The 21,138-nt window shown below is 47.1% G+C and overlaps 1 protein-coding gene across 1 annotated transcript in view; it reads right to left on the bottom strand.

Annotated features, from left to right (window-relative positions):
• Positions 1-21,138, bottom strand: part of LOC131572729 (laminin subunit beta-1-like) — a 42,543-nt gene that overhangs the window by 10,234 nt on the left and 11,171 nt on the right. The window contains exons 10-24 of the mRNA XM_058826036.1: positions 20,953-21,132; positions 20,426-20,538; positions 19,515-19,594; positions 16,897-17,032; positions 14,678-14,836; positions 13,823-13,950; positions 13,249-13,372; positions 12,511-12,715; positions 12,208-12,351; positions 11,879-12,110; positions 11,201-11,364; positions 10,518-10,742; positions 9,489-9,706; positions 9,285-9,381; positions 109-478 (exon numbers count right to left, since the gene is read on the bottom strand). Coding sequence (XP_058682019.1) covers positions 109-478; positions 9,285-9,381; positions 9,489-9,706; positions 10,518-10,742; positions 11,201-11,364; positions 11,879-12,110; positions 12,208-12,351; positions 12,511-12,715; positions 13,249-13,372; positions 13,823-13,950; positions 14,678-14,836; positions 16,897-17,032; positions 19,515-19,594; positions 20,426-20,538; positions 20,953-21,132 — 2,575 coding nt within the window. The remainder of the gene's footprint in view (positions 1-108; positions 479-9,284; positions 9,382-9,488; positions 9,707-10,517; positions 10,743-11,200; positions 11,365-11,878; positions 12,111-12,207; positions 12,352-12,510; positions 12,716-13,248; positions 13,373-13,822; positions 13,951-14,677; positions 14,837-16,896; positions 17,033-19,514; positions 19,595-20,425; positions 20,539-20,952; positions 21,133-21,138) is intronic.

Genomic DNA, 21,138 nt, shown 5'->3' with positions numbered 1-21,138 from the left:
AGTGCCCTCAGCCCAGCATGGGGACACCAGTCACAAGTAAATCCAACTCACTGGAACTCCCACTCCTTCTCAGGACAGACTTATTCATGTAACTACAACTGTACTCACTCCGCTTCTTCGAAGAGGCTCCCAATGTTCTTCAGGGGCTCAGCAGCTGGATTTTGAGCGATGATGGTTTTAATTTCAGTGAGCTTCTCCTCCAGTGTGTTGAGCGTCTGCTGGTATGGGCCAGTGACTCCAGTGATTTTGAGGGTATTCGCCCTGTCCAAGAACTGCTGGGTCCTATTAGCCAGCTCGCTGATGATCACATCCCAGAGGGCAAAGCACTGGTGGCACGGCACGCAGTCAGGGAAGAAGCCTGAGTAGCCCCGGGAGCACTTGTCACAGTGCAGCCCTTCCACCCCCTCACTGCAGATGCACTGCCCAGTGGCACGGTCACACTGTGGGGTCTGGATGCCACGAGGATTGCAATCACATGCTGAGAGAAGAAAAAAGGCACATGTGAAGGCCATGGAGAGGGAAATTACTGTGACGTTGGCACGGTGGAAGAAAAATCAGTTATAATAAAGTGGTGAGTATAGAGATGGTCAATGTCTGAATTATAGAAAGCTAATTATGGATGTATCACTTGTGTATGGAGAAATCAAGTGTGAGGGAGAAAGGGGTGAGAGGTGGGGAAATAACTCTAGGGGAGACCAGGACTTGCACATCTTGGAAGTACAGACAATGACGGAGCAAGGGTGGACACTGCTTGTTGCAATATTCAGATGTCAGCTGGATAGCAACTGAAAACAAAGATCCCAGTTTCTCTCCTGCAATGAAGATTGAGTAGAGCAAGGCTCTCGGGACAGGAAAAGAAATGGCAGGCAAGACATAGCAGAGGGTTTAAGAGCAAGCCATGAGTGAAAAAGAAAAATTGAACTAAGAACAACCATTTACTGTTTTACATATTCTCCTCCAGCAGAGGAGTAACAGTCAAGTGAGGAATCCTGCAGATCAAAACCCAGCCACCTTCCCCTGCACCTCCCACAACAGCACACTAAAAGGACATAACTGGTTACACAGCACTTGGTTAAGTGGAGGAGCTCTCTTCTGTAAGGTGCTGTGGGTGCTGAAAGCTGAATTGGCTTCCAAGAACAGGAAAAATCTATGGAGCAAAAGCTCTGGTGAGATCTTCTAGGCAGAGGTACACGGACTGGCTGAGAACATGCTCCTGCCATAGACAGTGGGAAAATATTCACAACACACATTGAGGAGGCTGGGCACTGGGCTGACATTTTGGGTATACAGAAAATCAGAAAAAATCTGGCAGTGAAAAGCAGACTAGAACAAAGAATGTGGTTATGAGCAGCCCTGTAGTGTTTGAAGTATTAACAACCAACAGCCTACATGCTGTTTGTCACCCTCAATGTCACCCTCAGAGAAAATGAGGACACTTAACAGATTTATAAATTTTTAAAATTATTTCACACTTTGAGCACCAACTTCAGAGTTCACACCTTCATGAAATGCACTTCTTTGGCAGGCACTAACCCACTTCAGAGAGAAGCTAGTCAATTAACTTAGGGATGCAGTGTCACTGCTGAAAGCATAGACACGCTTTGTACACAGTAACGCTATCAGAAAGCGTTTCCATGCAGCGAGGCTGCCACTTGACCTCCTTAATTACAGGAGGCAGCAGGAGACACCACCAACATGCAAACCTTTTAATAAAAAGACAGCAGCAAGCAACAAAAAGAGAAGCTTTGAAAATATGTACATCATCTACCTATCATTATAGCAGAATACACTCGAAGCAGGTCAAGCACATGTTCCTTAAACAGGAAAAGGACTGGCATACCTGATAAAACCCCTCCCTTACGCATCCATTTACCAGGCGTTCTCAAAGGAGGTTAAATGGCTCAAAAGGGCCCATAAATCAATTCACACACCCAAAGCAAATGCCCCCTTGAAAATAGGGCAAAACACAAAGCTGTTTTCAAGACTGTACATTGTTTGCTTCAATGCCAGAACACAGTGGTGGTCTTCAGTTCAAAAATCACACAAAGAGCCTCAGCAGAACAAATCACTCCTCAACAAAACGACTTTCTTGTACAATGTGAATATGATAGGCAAGAGACAAAAATAACTTCTGCTGCCTGCACAATTGAGCAAAACGGTCCTTTGTTCTTTGAATTATACCCTGACACAAGAGATTGTTTTTACTTTACATCGAAAGTGCTTAAGTAGTCAACTCGCCATGGAATATGTTCCCTGCAGGCAAACCGTTGAGTTCCTGTTTGAAGGTCAGTTAACCCTTCTGTCAACTAATAAGGCCCTTGGTATAATGATGAATTGTCTAAATTCTTCTGTATAGAAAGAGGCTAAATGGCATGTGGTTTTTCTCAAAGATCCTGAGGTCTGATCAAGTTACATGAGTACTTGCTGCTGGCAAATCAGATCACTATATTTACTTGCGGATTTAAAAGGCTTAATGTGAAAAGAAAAAAACCCTAACCCCATGTTGGTAATTCTACTCCTGAATACCTGCATGTTCAGGAAAAGCAGATGACATAGCTTCAGTAGCATTTACATGGTGAAGTGGATTTCAAAATCTCTGAAACCAGAAAGAAACCAAGGAAAAAGAGAGAAGAATTTAGGCACTGACGTACTGTTTGCAAAGTGAAAACCCAAACTCCACAGCTCCCTGCTGGGGGATGATAAGAGCAAAGAAGAAATTTATTCTAAATGCAGCACAACAGTTAGAAGAATCCAGTCCTACAAAACTCCCAAATCAAGCTTTGCAGGACCATGAGAAAATTGTACAAGGCAGCTAGAAACATTACTGTTATTCCTCCATTTTAAGATTTTTTTATCAAGCCCAGAAGCAAGCAATCCTGGCTCTGAATTACTTCAGTCCCCTGACTGAAATATATATAAAATGGTTTTCAAAAGTGCTGGTTTCATATTCCTCTTCCTCTTCTTCATGCTCTTCCCAAGACATTAGCCATATACAGGACCATACCAGCTTTCACCCCTAAATACCTCTAACACCTCTAGTGGTTGAGTCCTGTACCTTGTGCCCTGGACAACAGCACCAGGCAGTTTAACCCCCAGCAAGGAGCACATTCAAGGCCACTGAAGAAGAGCACCTTCCTGTTATGCCATGGTGGGGGTCAAACCCTCCACTCACTTCAGTTGTGGCCAGTTCTCAAGAGATGGAAAGCAAGCCCAAGGCAAGATCATGTAAAGCCTTCTAGGTAGCAAGGAGCACCTTGAACACTGCAGTCCACCAGGCAAATAGCTCACTGCCAGCTTTCACCTCTGCCTCAGGCAATGCCTGTCTGCCAAGAACCCACCGGCTTCAGTCTCTTTGACTGAAGGGCATGACTTCATCCTGAAAGAACAAAAACATAGTGACAGTGGCAGGATGTATGTGAAAGGAAAGGAGGACCTCCAAGCTGGCACAGACTGGAAAAGACTGGCACAGGATTGGCAAATACCTCATGGAATAACAACTGAGTTATGCATTCATCATTCATGATAGTGGTTGCACATGCACCAAAAAAATTCCTGTGACATTCAATTATCACTGCCAATGAACTGGAATGTGAATACCAGAGATACCTTGATTCCTATCACCTGCTATAAACAGAGCAAACACCATGTCAGAATGATCCAGCCCATCATGCCCAGTATTGTGTTTGACCAAAGTACTGCACCATCACTTCTTGGCACAGCAGAGCTCTTGTTTCTCCAGCACCTCCTTTGTTATGTCCAGCTATTCCTACGGCCATCGTGTGACTCAGAAGCAGTTCAGTACTGAGACTGCTGTTACAGCAGTTTTGCTTCTGCTGTACCCAAACAGGCTAACTCACACACAACCTTCAAAGTCATGCTTTGCTCAGGAGATTTTGGCTCCAACCAGCACACTCCTAAGTCTGATATAAGACCCAAGCAATACAACACATCCAGTGCAAGTGTTTCTGGTTAATCTGATTTTTTTCAAGAACAAGAAACACACAGGCACATCTAGGAATACAGAAATGTTTCAGATGTAGCTCAACAGCTTCATACTCTACTTATCAGAGTATATGTGGTATAAGGAAAGACAAAGTCCTGTAAACTCCTTTTATGTGGCTTCCTTATGCTTACATGACAAGAAACTGGGAAAGTAGTTCATTTTGCACTGCAAAATCAAACAGATGGAGTTTACATCAAAATACTTGTATGCCTTGACCACTTTGAGTTGGAAATGCCTTCAAGACAAATGGTTGATTAGTGTCCCTTCATGCAGACAGATGGCCCAAAGCCAAGGTGAAAGGCTGAAAGTTAACACAGAAATGGCTGCTTGCACAGAAGATCAGTGTTAGACAGGCTTCAAAATGTAAGCAGGGCAGGACATTGCAGTACCTCCCATGGAAAACACAGTGGGGGAAAAGAAGGATTTTTCTTTGGAAATTGTTGGCCCAAGATTTAAGGGTTTTCAAAGGAGCATTTACTAAATTAAACAATAGGTTTCTGTTTTGAAATGTCATTTTGGAACTAGGCGTATTGTTTTCTTTAACTGAGTGTGTAACTCAATCAGCAATTTTTCTGTGGCATACTTCAACTTCAGGCAAATCATATTTTTGACAGGAAAAGTTTTAGCCAAATTCTTTAGTCAGGATCTGCTGATTATCAGATTATGAGTATAAAGGATTGTAGCTGTATCTGTTTACAAAAGCATGTGCATGTATGTGCATGCATACACTGAAGATCCATGGGTAATTTTTGTATCAGCTTCATCAGTGCATTTCTCCTGCTGCTTTTTCCTGATGCCAAAGACAGAAGTAACACTCAAACATGTATACCAAATGCAGTCATGTAAAAACCTAAGAGGAGAAATCCAAAAGAAGCAAATAACTAGCTTGAGAGGTTTGCTTTAAGCTCAAAAGGCTCTATGAATTGCTCTTTCACCTACTCTGACAGCTCTGCTATCTTTTAATCTGATTTTAAATATTTAGAACTCACTTCCATTTAAACTACTGTAATTCAATATGCAGTATATTTGCACATCACGTAATTCAAACTCAGGTGTGTCAGAGCACTTAATAGCAGAGATGATAGAATGGATACTGAATGGGCTGTATGAAGACCAGTATCAGTGTTCAATTCCTTACTGGGGGGTGCCAGGATTGAACAAGTGTTACACATCATCCTACACTGGCTAGAAATAACTTTTCCAGAAATATTTTTTTACTACTTGAGACTGAGGGCGGTGAGCATCAAATGTTTAACTCCCCCACAGAAAAAACACACAGGTTTTGTTCAAACATGATTTCCTGGCATCATTTCCCAGGGGTAGTGGGGCACTGTGATAAGAAAACCATTCAACAATTTGTAAGGTTGGAAGTTTTGCAGAGCTAGCAAATTTCTTCTGAATAATCAGCTATTGATTCAAGTTACCCTGCAAGTATAGTGCTAACTCCTCAGCATTATGATTTTCAGTAGGAATGTTAAGATAAGATCCCAGCCTAAAATTACTGGAGTTGTGCTACATCGTAACATGCTAGCAGACCATGCCAAAAGGATGGTTTTCTGGAAACAATCAATACACATTACAATATTTTATGACCCTAGGTCAATTAAAATTATGAAACTCAAAGTGAAAATTACATTTTCTTCAGTATATAATTTATCTGATTTCCTTTAGACACTTCTCACAGAAACAAGAAAGAAACAAGACATCTGGTAACCTTCTCTCAACACCAAAAACACCCCCTGTAAAAGCAGCCTATGTGAATAGTTTAAGACCCAGGTGTCAAATTTTAAGACTACAAAACTTATTCTTAAATGGCAAGAGGGTAATTTTCATTGAACAGCTGTTTCTGCACCAGCCACATAACAAGGACTAAAAACTAGGAAAAATAACATTCTTGTCAATGTAAGCAGTATGTATTTGACAAAAAAAAGTGACTATTTTCATCACAGTTCAAATTAATTTTATAATAGGGCTTGATACTCATGTCCAACACAAGACATGCTTCTTGTGAAGGGGCTATAGCAACATCACCTAACTTCCAATCTCACACAGTACCTCCTACTAACTGCACTTCAGTCTGCTTGTTCAATTTATTACAACAGTAATGGAAGTAGAATTGTAATCTTCATATTAGATCAAACATAAACTTTAAGTATCTACTGTGCAAAGGCACTGTTTCAGCTGCATCTGCAGCCACTCCACATCTCTGGCTTCCAAGGAGCCTGGAGCCTTCTGCTGGAGGCTTTGTGGGTTGAAACTGGTGCAGAACTCGGCATGCTGAGTCCTGCACTTTAGTTGCCAGGCTTTGGAAAAGCTCCAGCAGAATGCCTGGGAGACATGAATTTGATGAACTCTGTAGTGCCATTATTTACTACCTCAGGGAGGATTTTTACGCACACATTCATGCGCAGGCTCATGCAGAGCTGCAGACAGCTCGAGGCTGCAGCCATGGCAGAAGAGTCCTGCCAAGGGGCTGGCCCTGCCCCCAGAGCAGGCAATGCTCACAGCACAGCTCTTGCCCACTGTAGTCTTCCCAGGAACCTGCATGAGGCCAAGAGAGAAATGCTGGGCTTTTCCCCATCCTCTGCTTCTGCTGTGCTCGTTTCAGGTATTATGTTAAATGCAGTGAGAGATTGCTGTGCTTTTTCAAAGCACAGGGAGTAAGCAGTCTCTGAAGACCCAGCCCACTGGCTCTCTGTGGTGTATAATTCCCAGTGGACATTTGTGGGTGCTGAAGTGCACCCAGTGCTGTAGGTTCTGCCTAAATAAGCTGCCCAAATACAGGCACCTACCTCAGCTTGCCCCAGCAGTGTGGTGCCAGTGTGATCTGTGGACACTCAGAGAGGAGACATCAGATGACACTTTTTCTCCACAGCAGGGGGGCACACAGACTGTAAATCAAAGCGCCCAGACCAGGTACAAAAACCTGCCTTCCCTGGTTTCTGCTTCACCATGTCTGATCTTACCAAGGTTTCTAGAAAAGACATCACAGGCAGCAATGGGGATGGCAGGGAAGAGTGCCCTAGAGCCTGGTTTCCAGTGGAGTGTACTGGGACCCTGGCCCACATCCACAACTCACTGCTGCTGCAAGTGCCTGAGAACCCATGGAGAGCTGCAGCCTCCAGCCTGTCCTAGATGGGTCACTTTGCAAATCTCTGCACAGCTATGTCCAGAGCTTATTTGCAGGTGCTTGGGAATTTTTAGTATTGTAGAGGTTGTAAAAGCAGCATGAGCAGTATGGTTCCCATTTCTCATCAGGAGCTTGTGTTTCTTGATGCCAGCAACCTGAAGACGTCATGTGAAGAGATCACACATCACCATCCTCGGAGTAGTTGATTCACTCTGTGGTTTTCAACCTTGAGCAGAAGCCACTTCCCCTAGAGAGTGGAGGATCCCACGCTGGAGTCCTTGGGAGCAATGTCCACGCCTTTGCATCAGCTCAGTGAAGACTGTGTCCACACTCACATGGTTCAGAGTTTTTGTTCTTCCCTATCCAGACTGGTTTCTATTTTGCTCCTGAATGCAGCACACATTGTGCCCATACTGGCTGCTTGGGCCAGCAAGAACATGCCAGGTGGCAAATGCCATGGCAAGAGTCCACATGTTCCCTGCAACTGGAGCAGACGTCTGTGACAAAGCCTTGTCTCAGTTCCAGCTTCACTTTGGCTGCAGGCCAGATCCCAGCTGTTTTCCAGGGGCACTGCTCAGCAGCTCCTTAAACATCAGAGTTTTCCAGTTTGCTTGTAACCCGTGCACCCCTGAGAACTGCTACCTGCCCACGCAGCAGCTGCAGGTCTGCCAGCCTGAACATCACCACTCACTCCCTGGGGCTAAATGAGGGCTGAGAAGTCAATTGTCTTCTTGCCAAGGAAAGATAGGAGACAGGCAGGAGGCACTGACCCCACCACACCGGGGAGAGTCTGCAGCACCACCCAGCTGGATGTATTCCACGAGCAAGCACACGCTTGGAGCCTGTCCAGTGCATCACGCCACAGGCTGCCACTGCTCAGCCCTGGGCATGCCACAGAGACCTCCTGTTGGATGTAATCATGAAGGAAAATCTGCCTTTCCACCTGAAGGAGTCACCTCTGTCACTAGGGCACAGAAGGGATGGCAGACTGGGAGTGTAGATCTTGCACAGTAAAAAGAGCCTCTGAAGAATATATTCTCTCTTTACTTCAGAAACATTAAAACAGGTTATCACATGTTCAAAAGACAGCAGAAACTCCAGAGAGATCAGAAAAGACGGTATGCTGCAAAATCCTGCTGATAAGGTATGCAGATGGTCTCCATCAATGAACCCGATGGAGACAACTGATACCAAGAGACAAGCCCTGCCCTGGAGCCAGCAGGGTCAGCACACCCCTTACCATGTCAGAACACTCACAGCCTCTCGAAAGGCAGCCATTCCCCCAAGAAACCCAATATGTACTCAGGAACTGGAACAATTCCCCAGTCCTTTCATCTGCTGCAGTAACCATGTAGCTGTGACCTGCCTATCTACCAAGATAATGGGCTCTAAGGTATCTCTATTGTAAGGGATTTATTAAAGACCGAAGCAAGCACATTCCTCCCTGCAGGAAAAAATAACTTAATCTATTGCAAACCCTACTGGCAAAGGGTTCTATTTGAACAGATCAGAGCTACAAGTTTGTTCTGGTCTGGACTATGTTTGAAGTTTCTTTTCCAGCTAACGAACAGACTTGTTTATAATGAAAGGACACAGGCCATCCAGTTTTCTAAACAGCCTACTCCATGGTGCTGTTTTACAGCATGTAGCTATGGCTATCCTGCTGCATGGTCTCTGCTTTCTCGTTTATTTTCATCTGAAATATAAGGAAAGTCTCCTAAATAAAAAACCTCCAGTCTCCATAAGAAGACACAAGAGCTGGTGGTCTTGAGCTACACACAACTGAAAGGCAAAGGAAACTGGTTTCCAGACCAGTTCTCAAACTCAAATGCTTGTGATATGTTTTTGTTATCATGCTGGCTTACCTGACAGTATTGCAACCTTACCCTTAAGAGTTTCTTCTAAGCAGAGAGGTTTGTTTCTAAATAAAGGTCAGACTAGAAAAACACAGACAAGCACAGGGCTGGGCTCCTGCCACATGTCCTATCCCACAAGGCATCAAAACCCCAGGGCAGACCCTACCATGCCTTTTTCCTCTATTCCAAGGCTCAAGTGGGCTGCTCCTAGCAGGGGTGTCCTGGTGATGGTGTGCCCAGCCACACAGACATTTCCAAAAGGAACAGGTGGAGCAGGCACCAAGGTTGGACTCACCTAAGCACTCCACGCTTGGGTCACCCCAGAAGAGCTCCTGGCACTCCCGGCAGGTCCGGCCTCCAAAACCTGGCATGCAGTGGCACTGTCCTGTGAACTGCCGAAGCCAAAACACAAACCCATCAGGAGACATGAGCCTCTCAGCAGCTCGACCCTGCACCAGAGCAGAGGCCAAGCCTGTGGCACACACCCGTGCTCCCTCACCTCGTTGCAGGCAGGGCCGAGGGAGCGCGCGGGGTCGCAGTCGCACTGCTCGCAGCCAGTGCCGCTGGCCAGCCGCCACGTGTGGGGGGCACAGCGGTCACAGGTCTGCCCCGCCACGTTCGGGAGGCACCGGCACTGCCCCGTGGCCGCCTCACAGCGGCAGCTCTCCGAGCCCTCGCAGTCCTCCCGGACAGTGCCCAGGTAATTGCAGACGCACTCTGTGAGAGAAAGAGCATGGCACCTCCATGTCGACCTGCCCCCCGCTACCAGACTGCCCTCACTTCACATCTAGTTTATTTTCTGAGTCTGCAGGGGTGTGGGCAGATGCTGGCATGTCCCAATACTAGTGGCCAGGCCCGGCTGACCCAACACTGAATGGCACCCAGCACTGCTCAACAGCCCTCCTCATGTCCCATGGCTAGCCATCTCTATAGCTTCTGCCCCAGCAGCCACTTCAAGCAACCCAGCCCTCCCTGCTCTTCTCCATTCCTCCCTCTGTACAACCAAAGCCCAGGTCTGCCCAGCTCTCATCAGTCACCTATAGTGGCAGATCTGCTTGAAGTGGCCAAATGGCCAACAGCGAGCTCAGCTGCCCAGTGACCAGTCTGTCCCGCTGGGCTGTGCCTGATGCTGCAGGAGAGGTGGGTCTGCCTCCCCAACACCCATTTCAGCTTCCTATCATGGCCCCCATTGCCACTGCCCAACCACACCTGCAGGGACGTGGTATAAACAAAAGCCAAACCCCCCCCACCTTATCTCTGGAGTAGAGAGAAACAGAGACCAGTATCAAGAGAATAAAAAGCCCCCATCCTGCAAAATCCCCCTCCTTTCAGCAAATGTAAGTGCTGTCTCTGTCTTCCCTCTCAAGAGTAAAGGGCCCCCCTCCCGGTCAGGAGCCCCACCCAGCTGCAGGCAACTCCAGCTGGAAGTAAAGAAGTTTTTCCTCCACCCCAAATGCTCCCAGGCAAAAAGCGTTCAGGTGGCCACTGCTGCCCCCGACAAGGGGTGCTGGGGCTGCAGTCCACTCACTTCTGCAGTCCTGCTGCAGGGCACTCCCGTAGTAGCCCTCTCTGCAGAGGTGGCAGTTTTCACCCTCGGTGTGATAGAGGCACTTCACACATGCTCCGGTCCTCTTGTCACAGGCCTCTGGGTCAGTGGTGTCGATGTTGTTGTTGCACTGACACGGCTGGCAGGCGCCGCCAACCTCATCGGGGCTCCCAAAGAAGCCAGACGCACATTCATCACATCGACTGCCTGTTTGAACAAACAGGCACAGTGGGAATTGCCATCGCTGCTCCCAGTGCACAGCCCATAACCGGCAAGGCAATAAAGACCTTTATTGGGGGGCATTAACTGGATCATGTTTAAAGAAACAGAGACAGCCCTTGGTGAGACTGTGGCAACTTGGTGCAGAGCATGGATGGTACCACCCAGGGCACCAAGGCACGCTGCTTATCCCCTTGGTTTCAGTGCTGTCCTGCCCACCCTTTGCTGAACACTGGTCATCCCTTGCCACACTGATGGAGATGAGGGTCACGGTCATGCTGGCATAACACACCCAAGCCACTCTGCCCTGGCACCTTCCATGTGAGGCAACCCCCAGCAACAACCCACTGATGCTGGTGCTGTGGTCACATCTAGCCCATATGAACATACCCTCTCCCTGAGAGGTTCAATCCAACCAGCCACCCCTCCATACTCCCACCAAGTACCTATGTATCCCACGCTACAGACGCACACGACTTGCAGTGTGACTGGATCCTGGTAACAGCCACTGGCAAACTGGCGTCCACTCTCGGGGCCGTCAGGGCAAGGGCAGGGGCGGCAGTGGTCACCAGATCCCAGGATGGGGTCTCCATAGTAGCCAGCCTGGCACCTGCACGACAGGGTACACAGCATGCAGGGACTGCAGGCAAACACACTGCAGGCCTTGCTGTGACTAAGCTCAGATTTTCTACCACTGTGAGGAAGCAAAGGGCAGAAATATCCTTATGGCTCTCCCTTACCACTCAAGCTCCTAGCAGCTGTGTCCACAGACACAAATTTGCCTGGTTTACACCAGCATAGGAGATCCAAGGTTGGATGTCAGCCTTGCCACTGTGAGGCCTCTCAGAAGACTTGCAATGGCTCACTAAGGGCCTGGGGTCCCGCAGCGTACTCTTGGTCACTTATGCAGGCACTGCTGTGAGGTGCAAGCTTGCGGGCAGGGAAGAGGGGATCCCCCTGCCACCAATCTCCAGAACCACAAGTACTTCTCTGACTCCCCGGGCCCAGGGACTTTTCCTGTGGCTTAACACCTGCCTGAGCATCAGCACCAGAGAGGAACAGCTGCTGTGCCCACCCTGCTGTGGGGAAGAAGAGGGGCCAGGGAAAGGGCGCACATGCCATACCTCTCACAGTTGTGTCCGGCTGTGTGGTCTCGGCAGCTCAGGCACTCCCCGGTGTAGGGGTTGCAGTCATCAGCGTGGCCATTGCAGTGGCAGGGCTGGCAGCTGGGGAAGCCCCAGAAGCTGGGCAGGCAGCGGTCGCACTGCCGCCCGTACACCCCAGGGAAGCAGTGGCACTGGCCCGTCTCCACATCACAGAAGGTGTTGTAAGAGCCTCGGATGTGGCACTCACACGCTGCAAGGAGAGCGGGAGAGGAGCTGAGTTTCCAGGACAAGCCATAAACTCAGAGCCCCAACAACAGCACAGCCCAAGAGCCAAGGGTTTAACATACGTCGGCATCCACTCGGCCCAAACCCAAAGGTGCCAGGGGCACATCTGTCGCACTGTCTTCCAACAACGTTGGGACGACACTGGCACTGTCCTCCATTGGGGTCACACACTGAACTCAGGGAGCCCTGAGGGTCACACTGGCATGCTGAGCAGAGAAAAACATTGGAAAGAGTGAGCACTGTGGCACAGGACATGTATGCCCTGCCTCATCCCATGTACACGCCTTCCCCATGCAGACTGCTCTGCCTGCAAGTGCCATCCAGCTCCCATGCACAGCTTGCCCTACGAGTAGATGGTTACGTACATAATGCAGTCTCATGCAGTAGTGCAGAAATGCTGAATATTATGTTCTTGCAGACATCTGTCATGGGAGTTTTCACAACACTCCTGCTGTTTTCCAAACACCGGTATCTTTGGAAGGTTTCCCAAGCGCTGTTTGTGACCACGTCTTCGCCCGAGCCTCCCACTGTGAATATGTCCAGCGATTTGCAGTATGGCATGAGAACAAGCTACAAAATAATTTTACAATGACAAAAGTGTTACCACTTATAAACAGCCTCCACCAAAATTGTGAAAATTCAGTATTATCCCAGTTTCTAACCTTTTTTTGGCTAAAAAGCAAACAGCCAGACAGAATTTGGAAGGCAAATGACAGTATTTCTCTAGTTTTGGTGGAATACTTCTGGTATCTGACAAATTCTTACCAAATCTACCAAATTCTATCCATTCTAAAGAAGATTGACACTGTCATTGATTTTCATGACCTACATAACACACATTAGCCTCCCGAAAGAAACTATATGTCTGTGGACTAGCTGCAGTCCTGAAAAATACCTCAAAAGCCTCTTAGCAGAAAAACAACTCACATACTTTGAGGAACTTTTGAAGAAACCTATGCTGCATTATATTGTTCAGTTGAAATCTGACTTCAGCTGTAAGGAGCAATGCTGCAAAATACTACTTTGAATTTACACAGACACATGCCAGAGGAGATGCAAATATCCAGGCTTTTAAGAGCATCCCTGAAATAAATTCTGCTCACAGAGTCAATGAGTGTGTACGGGTTCTCTGTCTCCATATCCACCGAGGAGTACTGGGGCAGCTCCAGGCGGATGGTGTAATTCAGCCCCTTCTCGAAGCACACGGGCCGTGGGAGAACAACGTATCTGAATGAGGAACAGGAAACAGTCCTTACTTCAAACGCACGGCACTGTAAAGCATTTCAGGTGCCCCTATAAAGCAATCAAGATAACAGAAAGCAGCCAAGACCCAACAGAACAAAAGCTGTGATGTGAGAGAGGCGGTTTGGAGGCTTGTGGAAGTCAGAACCAAGAAAGGTTATCAGCAAGGTAAAGAGTCGAATCAATGTTCACTCACAGGCTGTGCAAACACCACCCCCTCCCTTTACTCAGTGAGCAAACCATATGAGAAAATGAGAATAAACTTAAAAGCTCTCAGTCTACAGACACACTACTAAATGTGGCTTTTATTACCCACTGGAAATTAATTTGCATCTATTTTCATAGAGATTACAGCAAACTAGAAATGTGACATTATCGTACTTCAATTTTTAAATCTTTTTTTTCCTCTCCTTTTGTCTATCCAGTTTTACCAACCTGGATCCAGGTGGCAGTGAGATCACTTGATTATCATCATCAGGAACTGTGTTGCCACATCGGCTGCCTGTGGGAATCTTGCCTGGGCGCGAGACACTGATCACAGCTTTTTCCCACTGATCAGGCAACTAGGGAAAAAAGAAGGCTCATCAGCATCAAGTATTAATCATAAACCCCTGGAAGCATCCAGAGCTCAGGCCAGGAAAAGCATGAGCACAGACTGGGTGGTCACTGTGCTTCAGGGAGTATGTGGGCTACAGCTGCAGCATCAATGGGGCATCTACCAGCTGCAGGTGTGGGCTGAGAGCAAGGAGCAGGTGGCCAGCAGCCCCATCTGCATCATGGCATCACCAGGGAGGGGGTTTGGTGACCTCCTCTCACCTCTGAGTCCTGTATCTGAGTGTTCACTGCAGTTAGTTGCTGCCAAACTCTAGGCAAGGAGATGGCATTTTTCTCCTTCCCTTTACTCTGTGAATTATCAAAGCCAACTTCTTGCAAACTCTTGGCTACAGGCATTTAACATCCAAGATAGGCAATTTGCTTCCTAAGGTGCACAATGCCCGTCTGGCCAATAACAGATTTATAGTTTAATCTGTCCTGATGGGACTTGCTGCTTTTTAATTTGCTCATTAAACAGGTGCTGAAACAATGCAATAGTAAAACAAACTCTAGAACAAATAGTGCTAGAAATAGTCAACATCATTTTGGATTTTCACACATCTCAGACATTTAACTGAGCACCTGTCCTTGTCTTTGAGCCCTGATGACTCCCTAAAGTGCCAGGCTCTTGTCAGTTGTGCACCAGGACAGCCAGCACCTGCTGGGAGGAAGCAATGCCCATACTCACAGACCCACCTGCGGCTCGTAGCGGATCAGAACATCATACTCCATGGAGTAGGGGATGTTGTCAATGTGGAATTCCAGGTACGACCCCTCAGGGACTCTCACAAATCCTATGCCTGTCCATGACGGTGTGCGGTCTGGTGTGTACTGGCGCTCTATTATGTTCACTCCCTACAAGACAGGGAACAGATATTTCAATACTGATCCATTAGATTTGCAAGTCCCATGGGAATACATGAAGTGTGGGGTTTTGCTGATGGATGACTTCTGGATTGCAGTATCCACTGTTTGCATCCCAGACAACACAAATTCTCTTTTAAATCCATATGTGTGCACACCATTGCCCTTTCACTTAACAACGTAACAAATGCAAGAGAGATAAAGCAAAACAAAACTGTACAACTCTTAATTTATTTCTCTCCTATGGTGCAGAATGAAATTTAAAAACTTGTTGTGAGTAACTAATTTACGAGCTATGACATCTCATTTACCATACAGATTTCCACATTGTACTTGTGGCAGTAGGATTTACTGCGGTGGCACATCACAGTTCCATTAACCACCCAAGCCTGAGTGCTAATTGCTTCCTGGTTACACCAGGCTGTTTCAAAGCAAGCCACTGCTCAAAATAACATTGGAAAAGCAGATTATGGCTTCAATGAACACGGTGTCACTAAAGAACAGAGATCCTAATCATTGACAGGTATAACAGCCAAATCAACACGTGGTCACCCTTCTCAGTCTGAGGTGTCAGGTTTTTTATCTGTTTTTTATATAAAGCAAAGAAGAGGAAAAAGGTAACAGAAAACAGAAACATGCTGTTCAAATTTCCTGTTTCAAGTGTATCTGTATCCACAAATAGTTCTCTCCATAGAACAACATCCTGTGAATTCCTAAGGAAGCTGCTTCAGTAGAAAGGGATAAAATGCAAGGAAATGTCTACATATATACATATCACTTCAGGATGTCCCATCATGTATTCTCACACTCTTTGAATAGAACCTGGCTGTAAGTTTTTAGCCTCTGACTTTGCACAAAGATCAGAGCTCCCCAGAAAGGATGGTAGGCAGGAAGTGAGCAAGGGCGTGCAGCTGTAGGAGCACAGGGGCTTGGCACTGCTTGTCAATCCCTGTAACTCTGTGCCACTGCATTTTGTCTTGTGTTGGGCCCCTACTTGGGAATTCAGAGTTTTATTCTATCATCAGATTTGTGAGAAAGCTTTTCAATATTGGTGCTTTTTAAAATTGTTTGTTCTGAAGGATTCAAAAGGCAAGCCAGCAGCACATCCCCTTGCTCTGTCTGGAGTGGATTTTTGTGCCAGGCTCTTCCATCCCTGAGCCTTGGAATGGCCTTGGGTACCACCGCTACAGCTGGGTGGACACAAATGCACCAAAAACCATGTGCTAGGCCATGTGCCCTCTGCTGTGGTACAAATTCTGTTCTGTGCTGTCTTCCATTTCTGATATGAGAGCAAAAATCCTCTGCCTTGGCTGAAACTGCAAAGTGGCTGCATTTTGCTCAAAATAAATAAATTAGGGCACCAAGTACCCTGATTGTAGGCAGTCAAGGATCTGCTTCTTTAGAGAAACAATTATTTCCATCTCCCTGATTCCTTGCTGGAGGCAAAAGTGAATGATATGATCACCTAGCTGCTATTAATGAATTGAAAGCAAGGCTGTGTGATGGGCAACAGAAAGCCAGAGATCCTGTTGTACCATGCCAGCAGGCAAAACAAACTAGAGGCAACCTCACTTACAAAAACAGTATTTTGCACAACCAATATGGTTTTAGGCATGTTACTGGTGTACAGAAACTATAAAAAGTGTGTCAATGTGCTTAAATATGTGCTTTGTTCACTCCTAGTGAAGTGCCACCAAAGAGAAGAGCCAGTGTCTGTGTCCCACCTCTAGAGATAAGAGAAGTGGATGTGGTAGGTACACATGCAGTGGGTACAGAGAGGGATGGTGGCAGAAAACAAACTGTACAGTCATGATCAAAAACAGGTTTAAAAAGAAGAATTGCAAATCCTCCTCTCTCAATTATTCCATTATTTATTGTGACTAAGATTGAAAAGCTATAGGCAAATGGTTTTCTGATACATTTTGGTTTTGTGTTTTCTATATTTTAATTGCAAAACACACAGGGTATAAAAGACTCCTCCAAGAGCCAACTGGTGAAACAACTTTCCCACAATTCTCCAGACAGTCCAGACCACTAAAACTGATACTCACAGGACCCAAGTTGGCTTCCTCTGCCTCGTAGATGTAATGATCAAGTGAAATGAAGTAATAGCCAGGCTCCACTTGGTTGCACTGACGTCCAAACATGTGGGGCCGGCATTCACATTGGCCAGATTCACTTGAGCAGCTAAAATGGAAGAGCAGTGAATTTACAACAGATCCCGGCTATGCTGAGACAATGTTGGAGCTGTCTTCTGCTTTGACATTTTAAATAACACAGGAGAAGAAGCACTTCTGAACACAGCAGACAGGAGATGCTCCTGGGCTCTGCAGCTGGGCCACCTGCACTACTAACATGGCAGCACAGTTGGAAGTACAGACTTGGTCCAACCCAGCTATCACACTCCAAAGCAACATCTAGGCTCAGGCTGGAAGCAAGCATGGACCAGGACCATTCCAGTGGGCAGTTTGCAAATAGTTTCCTCTGTTTGGGTGACAAGAGGATTTCATGCTATGGATGCAGTGGTTCCCTGGGACACAGGCACCCTGGGATTCTGACTTGCTACCAGATACAGCCAACAGGCACATCTGCCCTGAAGCCGAGGGCAGCCTTTGGCTCCTGCAAGCCACACAGGCAGCATATCGGTTTGTATGGTCTCAGGCAGAGCAAGAACATGCATGACCCTACATGCCCCAGGATGCTGAGCTGCTCTCACTTGCTGCACAGCATCCAGACAGGTCACCATCAGCAGCTACACAGGGCTGCTTTAGAGTAGGACAGACACAACCAGTGACATGGAACAGTCAGGGCCATCACCAGAAGGTCTGTCCAGAGTGACACACAGATTTCCTGTTCTTTCATAATGAGCCATTTTCTTTACTCAGTACAGCTCTATCCCCAAACTGCTTTCGGCTGTTTTATTGTCCCCAGAGTGTCTGCCCTGCATCCTGCATCCATTGAAGATCCCTCAAGCACATTGCAATTTTGCACACATCCAATCACACTTTTTCAAAGGAAGTTTTTTTGGTCCATCAAACTACACCTCTTTCTTTAGCTTTGAGTATGATATAAAAACATTTTCTAAAGGTAAATGCCTGTGGTTTCCATGAACAATCTCCAGACTCCTCAAGCCTCCAGACAATGAGTAATTTTTAACCTAAAGTGGTTTTGAAGTTGCAGAGATTCACTTAAATGTTCACTTTGAGATGCCAGAAGTGCCTTAGCTGTCCCAGAAGAGGAGCTGGGAAGTTTTCCCTCCAGGGAGACAATAACTCCACCACCTGGGTTACACCACAGGGATGAATTCTGGGCGAGGCACAGCATCCCACACCCTGAATGGGAGCCAGAAAGCAGCAATTCAGCAGCTGAGGAGCCCCAAGGAGGGCAAAGCTCCCCCTTCCTGATGACGTGAGAGAGTGAAGTCAGGAGCCAGAGCTGGGCTTTGCGGCTCTCCTGTGGCTGGAGGAAAGCACAGCTGCTGCCTGCCCATGCCAGGATGCTGCACGTCCCCTCCCCACATGGTTTTGCAATCGCTGGGTTCAGTGCATGGGAAACAGGCTGGGCTGTTACCCCAAAGCCCTGGAAGCAGCTGTGCTGGGGGAGCTGTTATGAGCTGTGTGGTGTAACCCATATGTGCGCAGGGGCAAGCACGGGGGAGTAAATAATCCCTAACATCCACACTGCTGTCTGCCAAGGGCTAATAATTCACTTGGGAGCAGACAGGAGAGATGGCCTGTGGGACATTCCCACGGCAATCCCTGATGCAGATGGGTGTCCGTAGGCTGTGACGACCTATGGGAGGCACACCAAGATGAGTCCCACACTCCCCCAGCATTGTCCCATGGGCTTCAGAGGGAAAGAGTTCTTTGACCCCCTTGGGAAACTTCTGTGGCTTTAGACAAAAGCATGACATTTCAAAGGGTTTGTGGAAGGAAGGGGAGAGGAAAAAAAAAAAAAAAGGAAAAGAACGTGCTGCTGTTGACATGTCAGGGGTTGGACACACACCTAGCACACAGAGAACTGCTCTGGTCAGAGAAGCAATCTGGCTACCCAGCACCCCACTGACAGGGCATCTAAGCCACTACTTTCCATGCAGATACTGATGGATACATATTCAAAACCTACAACTTTCTCTAAAAAATGTCCGCCTCCTCAGTGGCCACTTCCAGGTCCACATCCCACCCCACGCAGCACCTCTGGGGCAACAGAGCAGTACTGTGCAGCTAGCATGCTTCCCCTAGCAGCAGTGGGAGGAAAGATTGGGCAAAGGGTGATCTGGGAGCAAAGCAAGACCAGCCTGTCCATGTCACTGCCCGATTCCTGCTTTCATCCTGTAAGAGCAAAGCTTTTTAACAACCATGGTTATGCCATGGGTAACAGCCAAGGAAGAGCTTAATCCACATCTGGCTCCTACCTTGGCTGACAAAGGCAGGGCTACACTAAAATAGTTTTACATGTTCACCTGCACCAGTGGCAAACAGAGGCTGCTCAGCACAGAAGACACATGGATGCCGCATCACCCTTGCTACAATCAAGATCTACCACCTTCTGAAGCAGAAAGATGGTATCAAACATCCTCCCCCAGAGCACACTGAGCCCTGGATGCTGTGGTTGCAAAAACATGAAACTGGGTGAACGATTACAGGAGAGTAACTGGGCTGAGACTCACTTGTTGTTCAGTGCTCCTCCCTGGTCGCAGTCGCACGGCCGACATCCATCCATGTCGTTGCTCAGGCCCCAGTGCTCAGGCTGCAGGAGAAAACATCACCGGCGCTGTAACCTGGTGCACACTTAGTTCCATCTAACCCAAAGGCACATTTTTAAACAGAGCACAAGCTATCCCAGACTGCCCCACAACCCATGAATCCTGCTCCCCTGGTTGTGGGCCTACCCCCTAAGCACCAACACCACTTCCCTACCTGCTCTCCTCCCACCTTGTTGACCATTTCAAGGGCAAGAGAGCCACACATGGGGCAGTGAGTATTTGTGTAGGGCACTGCCCTTGCAGGACTGCTACTCTGCAACTTGCTTGCTGGATAGACAGACAGACAGACTTGTTTGGCTTTTCCGTGCAATTCACTGCTAGATAAGAGTTTCTCAGTGTTTGTATAAACACATCCAGTTATCTGACAGTGTGTTTCTGTAACACTCCAGCATGCATAAACACTACATGGAAATGTATGTGTATGAAATAATCCCTGCCTAAAATAATGGCCAGTTTAGAAAGCAATTTTTTGGTAAGTTTCCCTGACCATTTCATCTTTCACCCCAGCAATGACTTCAGCAGAACAGCCCTAGATCCCTCATTTTCAGAGCAACCACAGGTATCCCAATGTCTCACTCCTTATGGTCCCAGGAATTAGACTGGAGGCTCCTGTCTGCCTTGACATGCATCCCAGGTCCCCAAAATACGCCACATTTCATGGCTCCTGACAGCCCAAGGTGCCCTCCACAGCCTGAATGCCATGCATGGGCTAGTAGGCAGTCAGAGACAGTGGCCAGCACCTTGCTCCATGCTTCCCACACTCCAGCCTCCCTCACACCAGTGTTGCCTAATTTATTTTACAATGAGCTACTTGCCAGACATTGATTGCACTGCTTTCCTGTCACCAGACGCTTACAATAGCAGTTTCCTGTCTCCGAATCACAAGGATTCCCCCCGGGGTGGGTACCCAGAGGATTACACGCACAAGCTGGATTGGGAAATACAAATAGCAGGTCAAAAGCAGGACTGGATTCATATTTTAGACAGTGTTCAACTTAAATATATACATTAAAGTTTCTCCTCAATTCCCCATTATAGAAATTAATTTTGTTCTTTGCCCACCACCCATCCCAGTAAAACTTTCCTGGCCTAGAGGCTTATAATTGAAAAGGAATAAGGAAGATTATGCTATTTCCACTGAATACACTAGAAGGATCAAATGGCAAACTGCATTTTAAAGGCTGGTGGACTGAAAGCTAGGTCAAATCTACAGTAATGTTTTTCTTTAGCCAAAACATGAAAAAAAAAAAAAAAATCCATCCCACAAACCAACTTCTCCTGGCACTAACAGCTCCTCAAAGAGCTTTTGATCACACATAAAGGAACATACGTTTTTACTCACACTGACAGCCCGCTGGGTCATCAGCACTCAGGCCATAGAAACCTTCTTTGCAGAGGTCACAACGCTCCCCCTGGACAAATAATTTACAACGGCACTGTCCAGCAATGAGGCCGGTGGAGAAATCAGTGTAGCGGTCACAGATCCCCCCATTTTGGGAGCCAGCTGGGTCACAGTTGCAAGCTAAGA

Source organism: Poecile atricapillus, chromosome Z, assembly GCF_030490865.1.
Source record: "Poecile atricapillus isolate bPoeAtr1 chromosome Z, bPoeAtr1.hap1, whole genome shotgun sequence".
Lineage (NCBI taxonomy): Eukaryota > Metazoa > Chordata > Aves > Passeriformes > Paridae > Poecile > Poecile atricapillus.
This window is presented reverse-complemented; position numbering and strand designations above follow the sequence as displayed.